Genomic DNA, 12,942 nt, shown 5'->3' with positions numbered 1-12,942 from the left:
GAGAAACTCAGCGGGTGCAGCAGCATCTATGTGCATAGATGCATTTGAGTTATTCCTGCATTGTGTATCTATCTTTGTAATCACTGCTTTGGCCAGCGAGCAGTGGCTCGACAGCGTGGAAACAGGCCCTTCGGCCCAACTTGCCCACACCGCCCAACATGTCCCAGCTACACTAGTCCCACCTGGCTGCGCTTGGTCCATATCGCTCCAAGCTTGTCCAATCCATGTACATGTGTAACTGTTTATTAAACGGTGGGATAGTCCCAGCCTCAACTACCTCCCCTGGCAGCTTGTTCCATACACCCACCACCCTTTGTGTGAAAAATTCACTCCTCAGTTTCCTATTGGACGATCAGCCATGATCATATTGAATGGCGGTGCAGGCTCGAAGGGCCGAATGGCCTACTCCTGCACCTAATTTCTATGTTTCTATGTTTCTATTAAATCTTTTCCCCTTCACCTTGAACTTATGTCCTCTGGTCCTCGATTCCCCTATTTCGGGCAAGAGATTCAGTGCATCTACCCGATCTACTCCTCTCGTGATTTTATACACCTCAATAAGATTACCCCTAATTCTCCAGCGCTCCAAGCAATACGGACTCAGCCCCCTAAACCTCTCCCTATAGCTCAGCCCCTCTAGTCCTGGCAACATCCTCGTAAACCTTCTCTTTCAAGCTTGATAATATCTTCCCTTTAACATGGTGCCCAGAACTGAATATAATACTCTAAATGCGGTCTCACCAACGTCTATCTCAAGGCGATAGACACAAACTGCTGGAGAAACTCAGCAGGCCAGGCAGCATCTCTGGAGAAATATAGAGGACTATCCCAACGTTTAAGAAACAGTTAGACATGTACATGGATAGGACAGATTAGGAGGGGTATGGACCAAACGCGGGCAGGTGGGACTGGTGTAGCGAGGACATCTCTGGAGAACATGGATAGAGGACATTTCGGGTGTGGACAGAGTTGTGAGTCAGGTCCTGGACAGCAGAATCCTGGGCATGCTCACAAGCCTGACCTCTTGGAGCAAGAAATTGGATGGATCTGTGTTCTGGGTCTGTGTTGAAAACGGAATGACTTTTCTGGATTCCTCCAGCACTTTGTTTTAGCTCAACATTCCAGCACCTGCCATTTCTTGCGTTTGAATTCACTCGGGGGGTCAGGCAGCATTTGTGGAGAATTCTCCTGGGATGCTGCCTGACCCGCTGAGTAACTGCAACATTTTGTCATCGGGTCATTCAGCATGGAAACAGGCCTTCGTCCAAACTACCCTAACAAGCCCCATAGCCAGTCCCACCTGCCTGCGTTTGGCCCATATCCCTCTAAACCTGTCATATCCATGTACTTGTCTCAACTACCTCGGTATATCTGACAGTAAACTAAACTTAAACTTATTATTATGATCCATTATGTTTAAAAAGTCACCCTAAGTTTCCGATTAAATCTTCCCCCCCCCCACCCCCCCCCCCCCCCCCCCCCCCAAACACCTTAAACATATTCCTGAAGAAGGGTTTCAGCCCGAAACGTTGCCTATTTCCTTCGCTCCATAAATGCTGCTGCACCCGCTGAGTTTCTCCAGCATTTTTGTCTACCTTAAACATATGTCTTCTGGTTCCCGGTTCACTTATTCTGGGGATTTTTGTGTCTATCTTTGGTATAAACCAGTATTTGCAGTTCTTTAACGTTTTGACCTAATTATTACCCTATAGGGTGAAACAAAGGTCAAATGGGCAACCGTGACCGAAAATTTTCTGTCTCTTTGGTACCTTACTTTTGCTTTCAGCAGCAAACGTCCAGATATGAACTTAAAATCACCACGGCAATTACATCACTTCCGCTGCGTCTATATCTCTCGTTTACCCCTCTTTCTATCATTTGTTTTTGCCTGAAAATTTTCTGTTCTTCAAGAAGGGTCACACATTTCAGCTCAAAAATCGTTTTCTCCACGGGTGGGAGAGTGCGTGCCACTTACCCAAACTGAGTTCCTCCCCAAATTTTCGGTCACGTCTCTACATTTGACCTTTGGTGAAATACACTATACAATTTATTTGTCACTTGAACCTCATAGAGGCTCAAATGAAATGTTGTTTCTGCAGTCATACATACAAGAAAAAAAGACCCAAGACACAACACAATTTACACAGACATCCATCACAGCGCATCTCCTCCTCGCTGTGATGGAAGGCAAAAAAACTTATCTTATCTCTATCTTCCGCTTATACCAGCATCTGCAGTCCCTTCCCACACACCAGATGAACCACCCCGCTTCTCAGAGCCCGTCAGTCAGCCGCGGGCTCAGTCAAAGATCTTAGAGCTATAAGATCTTTGGTCTCAGTGTTGACACTGGAGATTGGAGCAGACATTTTGTGCGGAGTCTCCACCCTTCGTGACATCAGGAGCGGGCTGGGGAGGAGGGATATCCCGCGGTCACACTGGAGAAGTGAATCAGTACAAAATGTCTTCTGCAGTTTGCAAGGTCGCCTCTCTCCGCCCGCAACGCCTCACCTCCCGGGGCTGGGGGCTCAGCCCCATCACAGTCACACCGACAAACAAACAAGGTGTGCGGGCGGCTGCCCCAGAAAAAAATACTACACACGGGTAGCAGTCTGCACAAGGTGGCGCTGCCGACTGCCGACTGCGAATGCAAAGGCCATCAGTAAACTTCTTCTGCTAAATCTGGCTCTGGAGAAATCCTAGGTGGACGGACACAAAATGCTGGAGTAACTCAGCGGGCGAGGCAGCATCTCTGGAGAGAAGTTTCGGGTCGAGACCCTTCTTCAAACTGAAGACTTCGCGACCCGAAACGTCGCCCATTCCTTCTCTCCAGAGATGCCGCCTCGCCCGCTGAGTTACTGCAGCATTTTGTGTCAAACTTCGATTTAAACCAGCATCTGCAGTTCTCGTTTACATACGTAGAGAAATCCTGATGGTCCGCTATCTAATCCACAGAACTTCCCTTAAATCTGAAGAGGGTCTCGACCCGAAACGTCACCCATTCCTTCTCTCCAGAGATGCTGGCTGACCCGCTGAGTTACTCCAGCTTTTTATGTCCAACCTTCGGTTTAAACAAGCATCTGCAGTTCCTTCCTACTCATCGAATCCACAGGTTATGTTGTGGCCCCTGAAATCTACTGGGGCCCCGTAACCCGAGAGCCAGGTCTGATGGGGGCATCTGGAGAAAAAAACTAACCACTCATAGTCGTACAGCGTGGAAACAGGCCCTTCGGCCCAACATGCCCACACTGGCCAAATACCAACAATATTAAGAATAATGAAGGGGTAGGCCATTTAGGACTGAAATGAGGATTTGTTTTCACCCAGAGAGTTGTGAATCTGTGCCTTGAATTATCTGCCAAACACTAGGCAGTGGAGGCCGCGGGCCACCGAGAAAATTTTTTCATATATAAGGGAGAGTTTGTATATTTCATATATGTATATATATATATATATATATATATATATTCTTAGGGCTAAAGATGATATATATAATCAAGGGACAGATATGGAGGTGGGTCGGGTTCTTGATGGTTTTGCATCACATATATAAAAAGGGGGGTTTTTATGTTACGAGTGGAGGAAGGAGGGTAGAAAACAAAAACTGGGATTTTAGATGTATTAACGTGGGCAGCCATGAGCCTCATATTGAATGGCTCGGTGCTGCCATTCACTGCTCGACCCTGAAAGGGCCCAGAAATGGAGGTCTACTGGATGATCCTGCTAGATTTTCTATGCTAATGAATTAAACAGAGGGCAGAGAATGGCGGTGTGGCTCGCGAATGGTCTGTTGCTCTGTAACAGAGGGCTCTCTCGCCTCGCCTCTCTATTGTTCCTGCGGGCAGCACAGTGCGCGGAGACTCCGCTGTTAGAAGGCGCCGTTTATTTTGGCCGCGTCTTCAGCAATACAAACAACGCTTTGTCCGGATTCTTAATGTGTTGCCAACCACAGGAAGCAGCGACTGGTGATAATAAACAGGAAGGATACAACTTAAAATAGGTCACAATATTAACCCTGTATAAAAAAAAAAATCAGGAAGCGATGCTTCCACAACCTGAAATACCAGGCCGGCAAAATGTCTCGATGTATCTTCGGACCCCAGGACACAGAGTCGCCCCGGCGGTGACTACTTACGGTGGATGCCTCGCGTTGTCACCACAAGCGGCTGCGAGTTGTTCAAATAAGCTCTGAACTACTTAGATCTGCGGCATCAGGTCTGTACTCTAGCATTATTATTGTCTGTTTTATATATATGCGTATATGTGTGTGTAGGCATTGCATATATTGATATATTATATATATATATTAGACCAAGTGCAGACCCGTTGGGTCTGCTCCCCCAATGGTGTGATCCCCCAACCCAATATTCCACCATGCACCCGTCTCCTCCAACGGAACTGAACCCGTTCCCAAATGTAAGATTCCAGCACTCCCCTGCCTCCCTCAGCAGTGGATATATATGTATATATATGCTGTATATGTTTACAGTGGCGGACTGGGTCTAAAAATATTGGTTGCCAGGAGACAAAGGGGGCCCACTCATCAGGGACCCACTTGCCAAGCTGACACCCTGGCCAGTCCACCAATGTATGTATATATATACATGTATATACAGATGCTGTATATGTATATATATACAAAATGTGTAACAGCGGGTCAGGCAGTACCTCTAGTTGCTTGCATATATATTTATATGTGTGTGTGTGTATAAAAGTGCAATGTGTGTGTGTGTGTGTATATATACTATATAAATAATATTTAGTTTATATATACACACACTGAACTTTTTTTCTCGCTTATTATATTGTTTAGATGTACTATGTTTTTCCTCTACTTGCTAAATTATTGTAAGGTGTCCTTGAGACTCTTGAAAGGCGCCCATAAATAAAATGTATTATTATTATTATTATGTTTACATATTCTCTATTGCGCAGAACAGCAAAACGACCCATCCAACCATCTATCACCCAGCCAGCTAGCCTATGTACCCCCATTCCCCCCGCCCCCCCCAATGCATTTCGTTGTCTCTGTACTGTACACTGACAATGACAATTAAAATTGAATCTGAATCTGAATCTTTGAGCACTGCTACACACAGGCCACTGTTCGGTTCTGTTGGTCGGGTGTCAAGTAAGAATGTCATCGTTGAATAGAATAGTTTCTTTATTGTCATTGTAACATGAACCATGTACAACGAAATTTAAAAATGTCAGCCAGTCTGTGCAGCATTCAAACATTTCTAAAAGCTAACGATACATACAAGGTAAAATATTAAAGATAAACAACTAAATAAATATCACGGACAAAGCACGCATACACACCCGAAGAAGGGTTTCGGCCCGAAACGTTGCCTATTTCCTTCGCTCCATAGATGCTGCTGCACCCGCTGAGTTTCTCCGGCTTTTCTGTGTAACCTTCGATTCTCCAGCATCTGCAGTTCCCTCTTAAACCCTCCATCCTTCTGTCGATTCCACAGTGTACCACAGTCCCTTAGTCTGTATCGCCCCTGCGTTCCTTGGCGGCTACATTTAGTGCTTTTATAGCAGTGGGGTAAAAACCCCACTTTGTAGCCAAAGATCTTCGCGACAGAGGTCCTGAGAACATTGAGTTGGCTGAGGAGGCCACATATAGACCCCGACCTCGGGTGGACTATGAGGGGGAGAAATGGATATTTTTAGTGCCTTCCCTCACAGTGAATTCTGCTGTGGGGGGACGTTTCATGTTGATTTCTATAGTGTACTGTTCTGTGTCTTTTTTCTTTTTTCTCTTTTTTGTTTTGTATGGATATATTGACATTTGATCTGTTCAATTAATTTAATCAATCACTGTAAAGCACTTTGGTTCAAATACTGGTTTTGTTGAAAAGTGCTATATAAATAAAGATTATTATTATTATTATTATAAGATCTTTAGTTGTATCTGGGACATACTCTGGGGAGCTTGGAGTATTTGGGGGCGGGCGGGCGCTAGGACCCGGCGGCAGCCCCGCGGAAGCAGACGGCGGTGCTGCGGCTCCAGCTGACCACGAGGTCCCAGCTGTTTCCCGCCATTGCTGAATGTTGTTACTACAACTCCAAAGCCGCCGACCTTTCTTTATCAAAACACCCGCGTCTGCCAGCGCCAGCCTTTGCCGTGGAGAGTGGATGAAATCAAAAGGCTCGATGGCTTATTATGCGGGTCAGAAGACGCTGCAGGAATTCCGCAGAGCGGAGAAGGAAGTGATTGGCGGCTTGTGTAGGTGTGTATGTATCCACCACCATGTATCCATGTTTGTTTATTTCAGCAACAATGTATCAATGGAGGGCCCCGGACAGCCATTTAAACACGTGGAGCGGGGAGTGGAGCGGGGAGTGGAGGGGAGGAGGGGGGGAATGCAATGAATTCTCCCCTCTCCAAACACCGCTTCTTCCCAAGGCTGGGAAGCTCGTAGGAAATCCCAGGCTCGTCGGGACAAATCGGGATCCAGGCGTGAATGGGAGGGAGGAGATGCAAATATCCAACACACAGACGAGCACGTGGGGGCCAGCAAACCTCTGCAATATCCCCCCCCCTCTCCTCTCCTCCCCGACCCCAACCTACTCAGCCTTTCACGATGCACCTTTAATGCAAACCTCAACCTCCTCGGCGATTTTTTCTTCTACACTATATTCTTTTTCCTTCCTTCCTCTGGGATCCCAAATCATGGCCGCCCCTCGCTGGCTGATTTGTTTTGTACGTTTTGCTGGTTCCGCCCACTTTTGCAATTTCGTTTTTGATTCCAAAGCAAACAAAAGTTACATTTCGTGTCCCTACTTTTGTGTTTTTCCTTTAAAAAAAAATAAAATTGTGGTGCAATTCAAATTCCACCCCCCCCCCCACCCCCCCCCTCCCCTCCCCTCCCCTCCCCACGTCCGATGCGTTGGGCCGAGCCCCCGCCTGCAATGTGTTGTTGTTCCTCTGGTTCAGCTCACAGCTCAGAGGGTCTGTGAGTAGGCGTTTATAACCCGTGCTACACGTTGCCGCCACATTACCCCACCGTCCGAACAACACCCCCGGGGGCCGTTAGTGTTGAGATGGGATCCCCCCCCTCTCTACTGAATTCATCGTGCGTTTGTTTTTATCCCCTCTCCAAATAAAAAAATATATAAACGTGTTTTGGCGTCTGGCATCTCGCCCACCACCAACCAGACGCGATCCCGGCGCCACTGTTTCCGAGTCGCCCTGTGTAAAGGATTTGCAAGCGCGGAGAGAAAGCACAACCATTGCGTATAGTAGCACTGAAACTGAAAACGCTCACTCACTAAATAAACTTCCTCCCCCTCCTCGCTCGCCTTTCATTTCGATCGGTCGGGCCCTGCAAATGCGACTCGGTTCAGTGTAATTTCAGAAGCTAGACACAAAAATACTGGAGTAACTAACTCAGCGCGACACATCTCTGGAGAGAAGGGCTGGTCTGGCCTGGAGTGGAATATTCCTTCCTGAGAGAGACGGACCGGAATTAACCACACAACCATTTATTTTGTAGACGTGCCTTTGGGATTTAAACTTGTAGTGTTTTTGATTTTGAGGGATATTTTGTTAGTCTTGGCGGGATTGAGTTGAGTTTATTCTACATTGGTTACAAATCCCGTAAACATTACAAGTGATCACATTTCCTGCCGCCTCAGGGGAACTCATTGAACTGGGATTTTTTTTTTAACTCATTGAAGATGTCCGGGGAAGGCCGGAGGATTGTGAATTTTATGAATGGGGCTGAAGTTGACACAGCTGCTTGCGGATGCTATTGGCTGTGGAAACCGTAGCCTGGTTGTGACGGGCAGGAGTGCAAGGGGGCGTGAGCTGAGCCGCGGATCTCTGTTTATGTGCGTGTGTCACGCACACACTTGTCACGCCTGCTCTAGTGTCAACTCCACTAAGATCCTCTCCGCCCATTGCATCTCCAGAAACAACCACGCTAACATTTTATATTTATAGGAAAGATTTCAACAAAATAGAGACAGTACAGAGGAGATTTACTATAACTGGATAAGACTCGGTTTGTACTCGCTAGAATTTAGAAGATTGAGGGGGGATCTTATAGAAACTTACAAAATTCTTAAGGGGTTGGACAGGCTAGATGCAGGAAGATTGTTCCCGATGTTGGGGAAGTCCAGAACAAGGGGCCACAGTTTAAGGATAAGGGGGAAGGAAGTCTTTTAGGACCGAGATGAGAAAAACATTTTTCACACAGAGAGTGGTGAATCTGTGGAATTCTCTGCCACAGACGGTAGTTGAGGCCAATTCACTGGCTATATTTAAGAGGGAGTTAGATGTGGCCCTTGTGGCTAAAGGGATCAGGGGGTATGGAGAGAAGGCAGGTACAGGATACTGAGTTGGATGATCAGCCATGATCATATTGAATGGTGGTGCAGGCCCGAAGGGCCAAATGGCCTACTCCTGCACCTATTTTCTATATTTCTATAATGTTGCCTGGGTTTCAGCACCTAAGTTACAGAGAAAGGTTGAACAAGATAGGTCTTTATTCTTTGGAGCGCAGAAGGTTAAGGGGGGACTTTAAAATTATCAGAGGGAAAGACAGAGTTGACGTGGATAAGCTTTTTCCATTGAGAGTAGGGAAGATTCAAACAAGAGGACATGATTTGAGAATTAAGGGACAAAAGTTTAGGGGTAACATGAGGGGGAATTTCTTTACTCGGAGAGTGGTAGCTGTGTGGAATGAGCTTCTAGTGGAAGTGGTGGAGGCAGGTTGGATTTTATCATTTAAAAATAAATTGGATAGGTGTACGGACGGGAAAGGAATGGAAAGGAAACGTTGCCGATTCCTTCTCTCCAGAGACGCTGCTTGAGCCGCTGAGTTACTCCAGCATTTTGTGTCTTATCTTTTTTTTTTAATGTTGCCTTGCATAAAATGCAAGTCTGAAGAAGGGGCTCGACCCGAAACGTCACAAGTTCCCTCTCCACAGAGATGGTGCCAGTCCCGCTGAGTTACTCCAGCATTTGTGTCCATCTTCGATTTAACCCAGCATCTGCAGTTCCTTCCAACACATTTGTGGAATTCCCTGCAACAGATGGCAATGGAGGCCAAATAACTGGATGGAGTTAAGAGAGAGTTAGATAGAGCTCTAGGGTCTAGTGGAATCGAGGGATATGGGGAGAAGGCAGGCACGGGTTATTGATTGGGGACGATCAGCCATGATCACAATCACAGGCTCGAAGTGCTGTTGGCCTCCTCCTGCACCTATTTTCTATGTTCTATAAAATCCTACACACACGGAGGAGGCCATTCGGCCCTTCGAGCCTGTGATTGTGATCATGGCTGATTTTCCCCTATCAATAACCCGTGCCTGCCTTCTCCCCATATCCCTTAACTCCACTAGCCCCTAGAGCTCTATCTAACTCTCTCTTAAATCCATCCAGTGACTTGGCCTCCACTGCCCTCTGTGATTCAGATTCAGATTCAGATTCCATTTTAATTGTCATTGTCAGTGTACAGTTCAGAGACAACGAAATGCATTGACAACGAAATGCACTGTGGCAGGGAATTCCACAAATTCACACAACAATCTGGGTGAAAACTTTTTTTCTCGCCTCAGTCTTAAATGGCCTCCCCTTTATTCTAAGACTGTGTGTGGCCCCTGGTCCTGGACTCGCCCAACATTCGGACCATTTTTCCTGCATCGAGCTTGTCCAGTCCTTTTATAATTTTATATGTTTCTATAAGATCTCCCCCTCATCCTATCTGGTGCTGGGAGACAGCAGCTCTACCCGCTGCGCTATCATACCGCGTGGAGGTTTGCGTGTGAACGGTTTTTGTTATCGACGAGCCTCCGCTTCGATTTTCCCGACCGCAGCCTGTCGAACATCCCGCTGACGCCGGAGAGCCAGCGCGACCACGACCGGCGCATCCGCCGGGAGATCGCCAACAGCAATGAGCGGCGGCGCATGCAGAGCATCAACGCAGGATTCCAGTCGCTCAAGGTGCTGCTGCCCCACACAGACGGCGAGAAGCTGAGCAAGGTGAGTGTCACTCCACTCAGCCCGGCCAGGCCCGGCCCTTCCTCCCATTCACCGAGCTGCCACTGCCTCCCCACACTGCCGGACAAAGGCCTTTCCTGCCTCTAGCAGCAGGGCTCCCATTCAAACACTCGTCACTCTACTCAACAACGTATCTCAGTGACTGCCAATCACCAACCCTCCCCCCCCCCGGACACTTATTATCATTTATTCAAATCATTTGCTATGTCGCTCTTCCAGGGAGATGCTAAATGCATTTCGTTGTCTCTGTACTGTACACTGACAATGACAATTAAAATTGAATCTGAATCTGAATCTGAATTACTTTTCCAGAACATGTCTCATGAAATTCATAGAAACATAGAAAATAGGTGCAGGAGTAGGCCATTCGGCCCTTCGAGCCTGCACCGCCATTCGATATGATCATGGCTGATCATCCAACTCAGTATCCCATCCCTGCCTTCTCCCCATACCCCCTGATCCCTTTAGCCACAAGGGCCACATCTAACTCCCTCTTAAATATAGCCAATGAACTGTGTCCTCAACTACCTTCTGTGGCAGAGAATTCCACAGATTCACCACTCTCTGGGTAAAAAATGATTTTCTCATCTCAGTCCTAAAAGACTTCCCCCTTATCCTTAAACTGTGACCCCTAGTTCTGGACTTCCCCAACATCAGGAACAATCTTCCTGCATCTAGCCTGTCCAACCCCTTAAGAATTTTGTAAGTTTCTATAAGTTTCTATAATTCATAAGTGATAGGAGCAGAATTAGGCCATTCGGCCCCTCAAGTCTACTCCGCCATGTCTGATCTATCTCTCACTCCTAACCCCATTCTCCTGCCTTAGAAACATAGAAAATAGGTGCAGGAGTAGGCCATTCGGCCCTTCAAGCCAGCACCGCCATTCGATACGACCATGGCTGATCGTCCAGAATCAGGACTCTGTGGTGCATGAAAGAACTGCACCTGCTGGTTTAAACTGAAGATAGACTGAAGAATCCATGCCCCTGCCCGATTGTCTTTTAGACATTGTGTTTGTACCCATTCCTATGTGGGAAAAGTAATCCCTCGTGTCCCTTTTAAATCTGCACCCTCTCACCGTAAATCTGCACCCTCTAAATTTAGTGTGGTCTCGTCGAGTTCTCGTATAGACAATAGACAATAGGTGCAGGAGTAGGCCATTTGGCCCTTTGAGCCAGCGCCCCGTTCCTGCCTTCTCCCCATATCCCCTGAATCCGTTATTTTTAAGAACCCTATCTAGCTCTCTCTTGAAAGCATCCAGAGAACCTGCCTCCACCGCCCTCTGAGGCAGAGAATTCCACAGACTCACCACTCTCTGTGAGAAAAAGTGTTTCCTTGTCTCCATTCTAAATGGCTTAATCCTTATTCTTAAACTGTGTGTGGCCCCCGATTCTGGCTCCCCCAACATCGGGAACTTAATGTCCCAACTCCTGCGCTCAACACCATGACTGGTAAAGACAAATGCGCCCAAATTGGAGCGTGGGAGGAAACCGGGGCACCCGGGGAAAACCCACACGGCCACAGGGAGAACGTGCAAACTCCACAATGACAGCGCCCATAGTCGGGATTGAACGCAGGTCTCTGGTGCCGTGAGGCAGAAACTCTACTGCTGTGCCACCTGTTGCCCTACGGCCTCTGTATGAAGCACCCGGGGGATGCTATATAAATGCAACGTTGCGGTGAAGACGATTGAAACTTGCCCGTCTCTCTCCCTGCAGGCCGCGATCCTACAGCAGACGGCAGAATACATCTTTGCCCTGGAGGAGGACAAGACACGGCTGATGCAGCAGAATGCACATCTGAAGCGGCTGGTGCAGGTGAGCTGCAGCAAGCACGGATATCGCAGCACAGGTGGTGCTGCAGTAACGCATTGTCGCATTTCACACCAAGATGGAGCGTTGTGTTTCAAAATCAATTCTGCCTGTTGGGAGCCGTGAGTTGGGGGTCAACGTGTTTTTTAGACTCGCAACAACAAAGTTATTTTCCCTGCGGGACTTTCAAAAGCAAAGGTTTTATTTAATCACATTAAAGTAATTGTCGTTGCTGGAAACTAAATGAGGGTCTTTATTGCATTGTGTAGTGGAGTGACATTGGCTAAATGTCACTGGTAGTGATTGCTTGGCAATTTCAATGGCTTGCCAACACGCACGGCTTTGGGATGTGGGAGGAAACCGGAGCACCAAGGGGCGAGGGCAGGGGGACCCACAGCAGTCACAGGGAGAACATGCAAACTCCACACAGAGAGCATGGGAGGTTAGGGTGTTCGCGGGTCACTGGTGCAGTGAGGTTGCAGCACGATTGTGCGGCACAGTGGTGTAGCGGTAGAAATGCTGCCTCACAGCGCCAGAGACCCGGATTCGATCCCGACTACGGGTGTTGCCTGTACGGAGTTTGGACGATCTCCCTGTGACCTGCGTGGGTTTTCTCCGGGTGCCCCGGTTTCTTCCCACACTCCAAAGATGTGCAGGTTTGTAGGTTAATTGGCTTTGGTAAAATTGTAAAATTGTCCCTAGTGTGTGTAGGATAGTGCTAGTGAATGGGGATCACTGGTCAGCATGGACCTGGTGGGCCGAAGGGCTTGTTTCCGCGCTGTATCTCTAAACTAAATTACGTGGCACCGCATGAATCACTTCCATGACGGCTGCAAGTTCAGATTTCCTGCACGATCTAACGATTCCTCTCGGATCCAGAGAAGCTTCCGTCCCGGCGCTCGGCAGTCCGTGCGGAGTGAATATTTGTTGACTGAGCGTTGGACAACGTTCTTCCCTCTGTCTTTCCCAGGAATACTCCGGCTCCTCCCCGAAGCGGAAGCGGGGAGACGAGTCGGACGAGGGAATCGGGTCCCCGGACTCTGCTGACGAGGAGCTGGCCGAGCTGCGGCAACTCCTGGAGAAGGAGCGGCTGCTGCGGATCAGCCTGGAGGAGAAGGT

The 12,942-nt window shown here is 47.9% G+C and overlaps 1 protein-coding gene across 1 annotated transcript in view; it reads left to right on the top strand.

Moving 5' to 3' along the window:
* Positions 1-5,968: 5,968 nt before the first annotated feature.
* LOC129713873 (transcription factor AP-4-like) overlaps positions 5,969-12,942 on the top strand; it is a 14,997-nt gene continuing 8,023 nt past the window's right edge. Inside the window, exons 1-4 of the mRNA XM_055663229.1 lie at positions 5,969-6,236; positions 9,829-9,994; positions 11,731-11,829; positions 12,794-12,940. Coding sequence (XP_055519204.1) covers positions 6,055-6,236; positions 9,829-9,994; positions 11,731-11,829; positions 12,794-12,940 — 594 coding nt within the window. The 5' untranslated portion in view covers positions 5,969-6,054. The remainder of the gene's footprint in view (positions 6,237-9,828; positions 9,995-11,730; positions 11,830-12,793; positions 12,941-12,942) is intronic.

This window comes from Leucoraja erinacea, chromosome 37 (assembly GCF_028641065.1).
Source record: "Leucoraja erinacea ecotype New England chromosome 37, Leri_hhj_1, whole genome shotgun sequence".
Taxonomy (NCBI): Eukaryota; Metazoa; Chordata; class Chondrichthyes; order Rajiformes; family Rajidae; genus Leucoraja; species Leucoraja erinaceus.
This window is presented reverse-complemented; position numbering and strand designations above follow the sequence as displayed.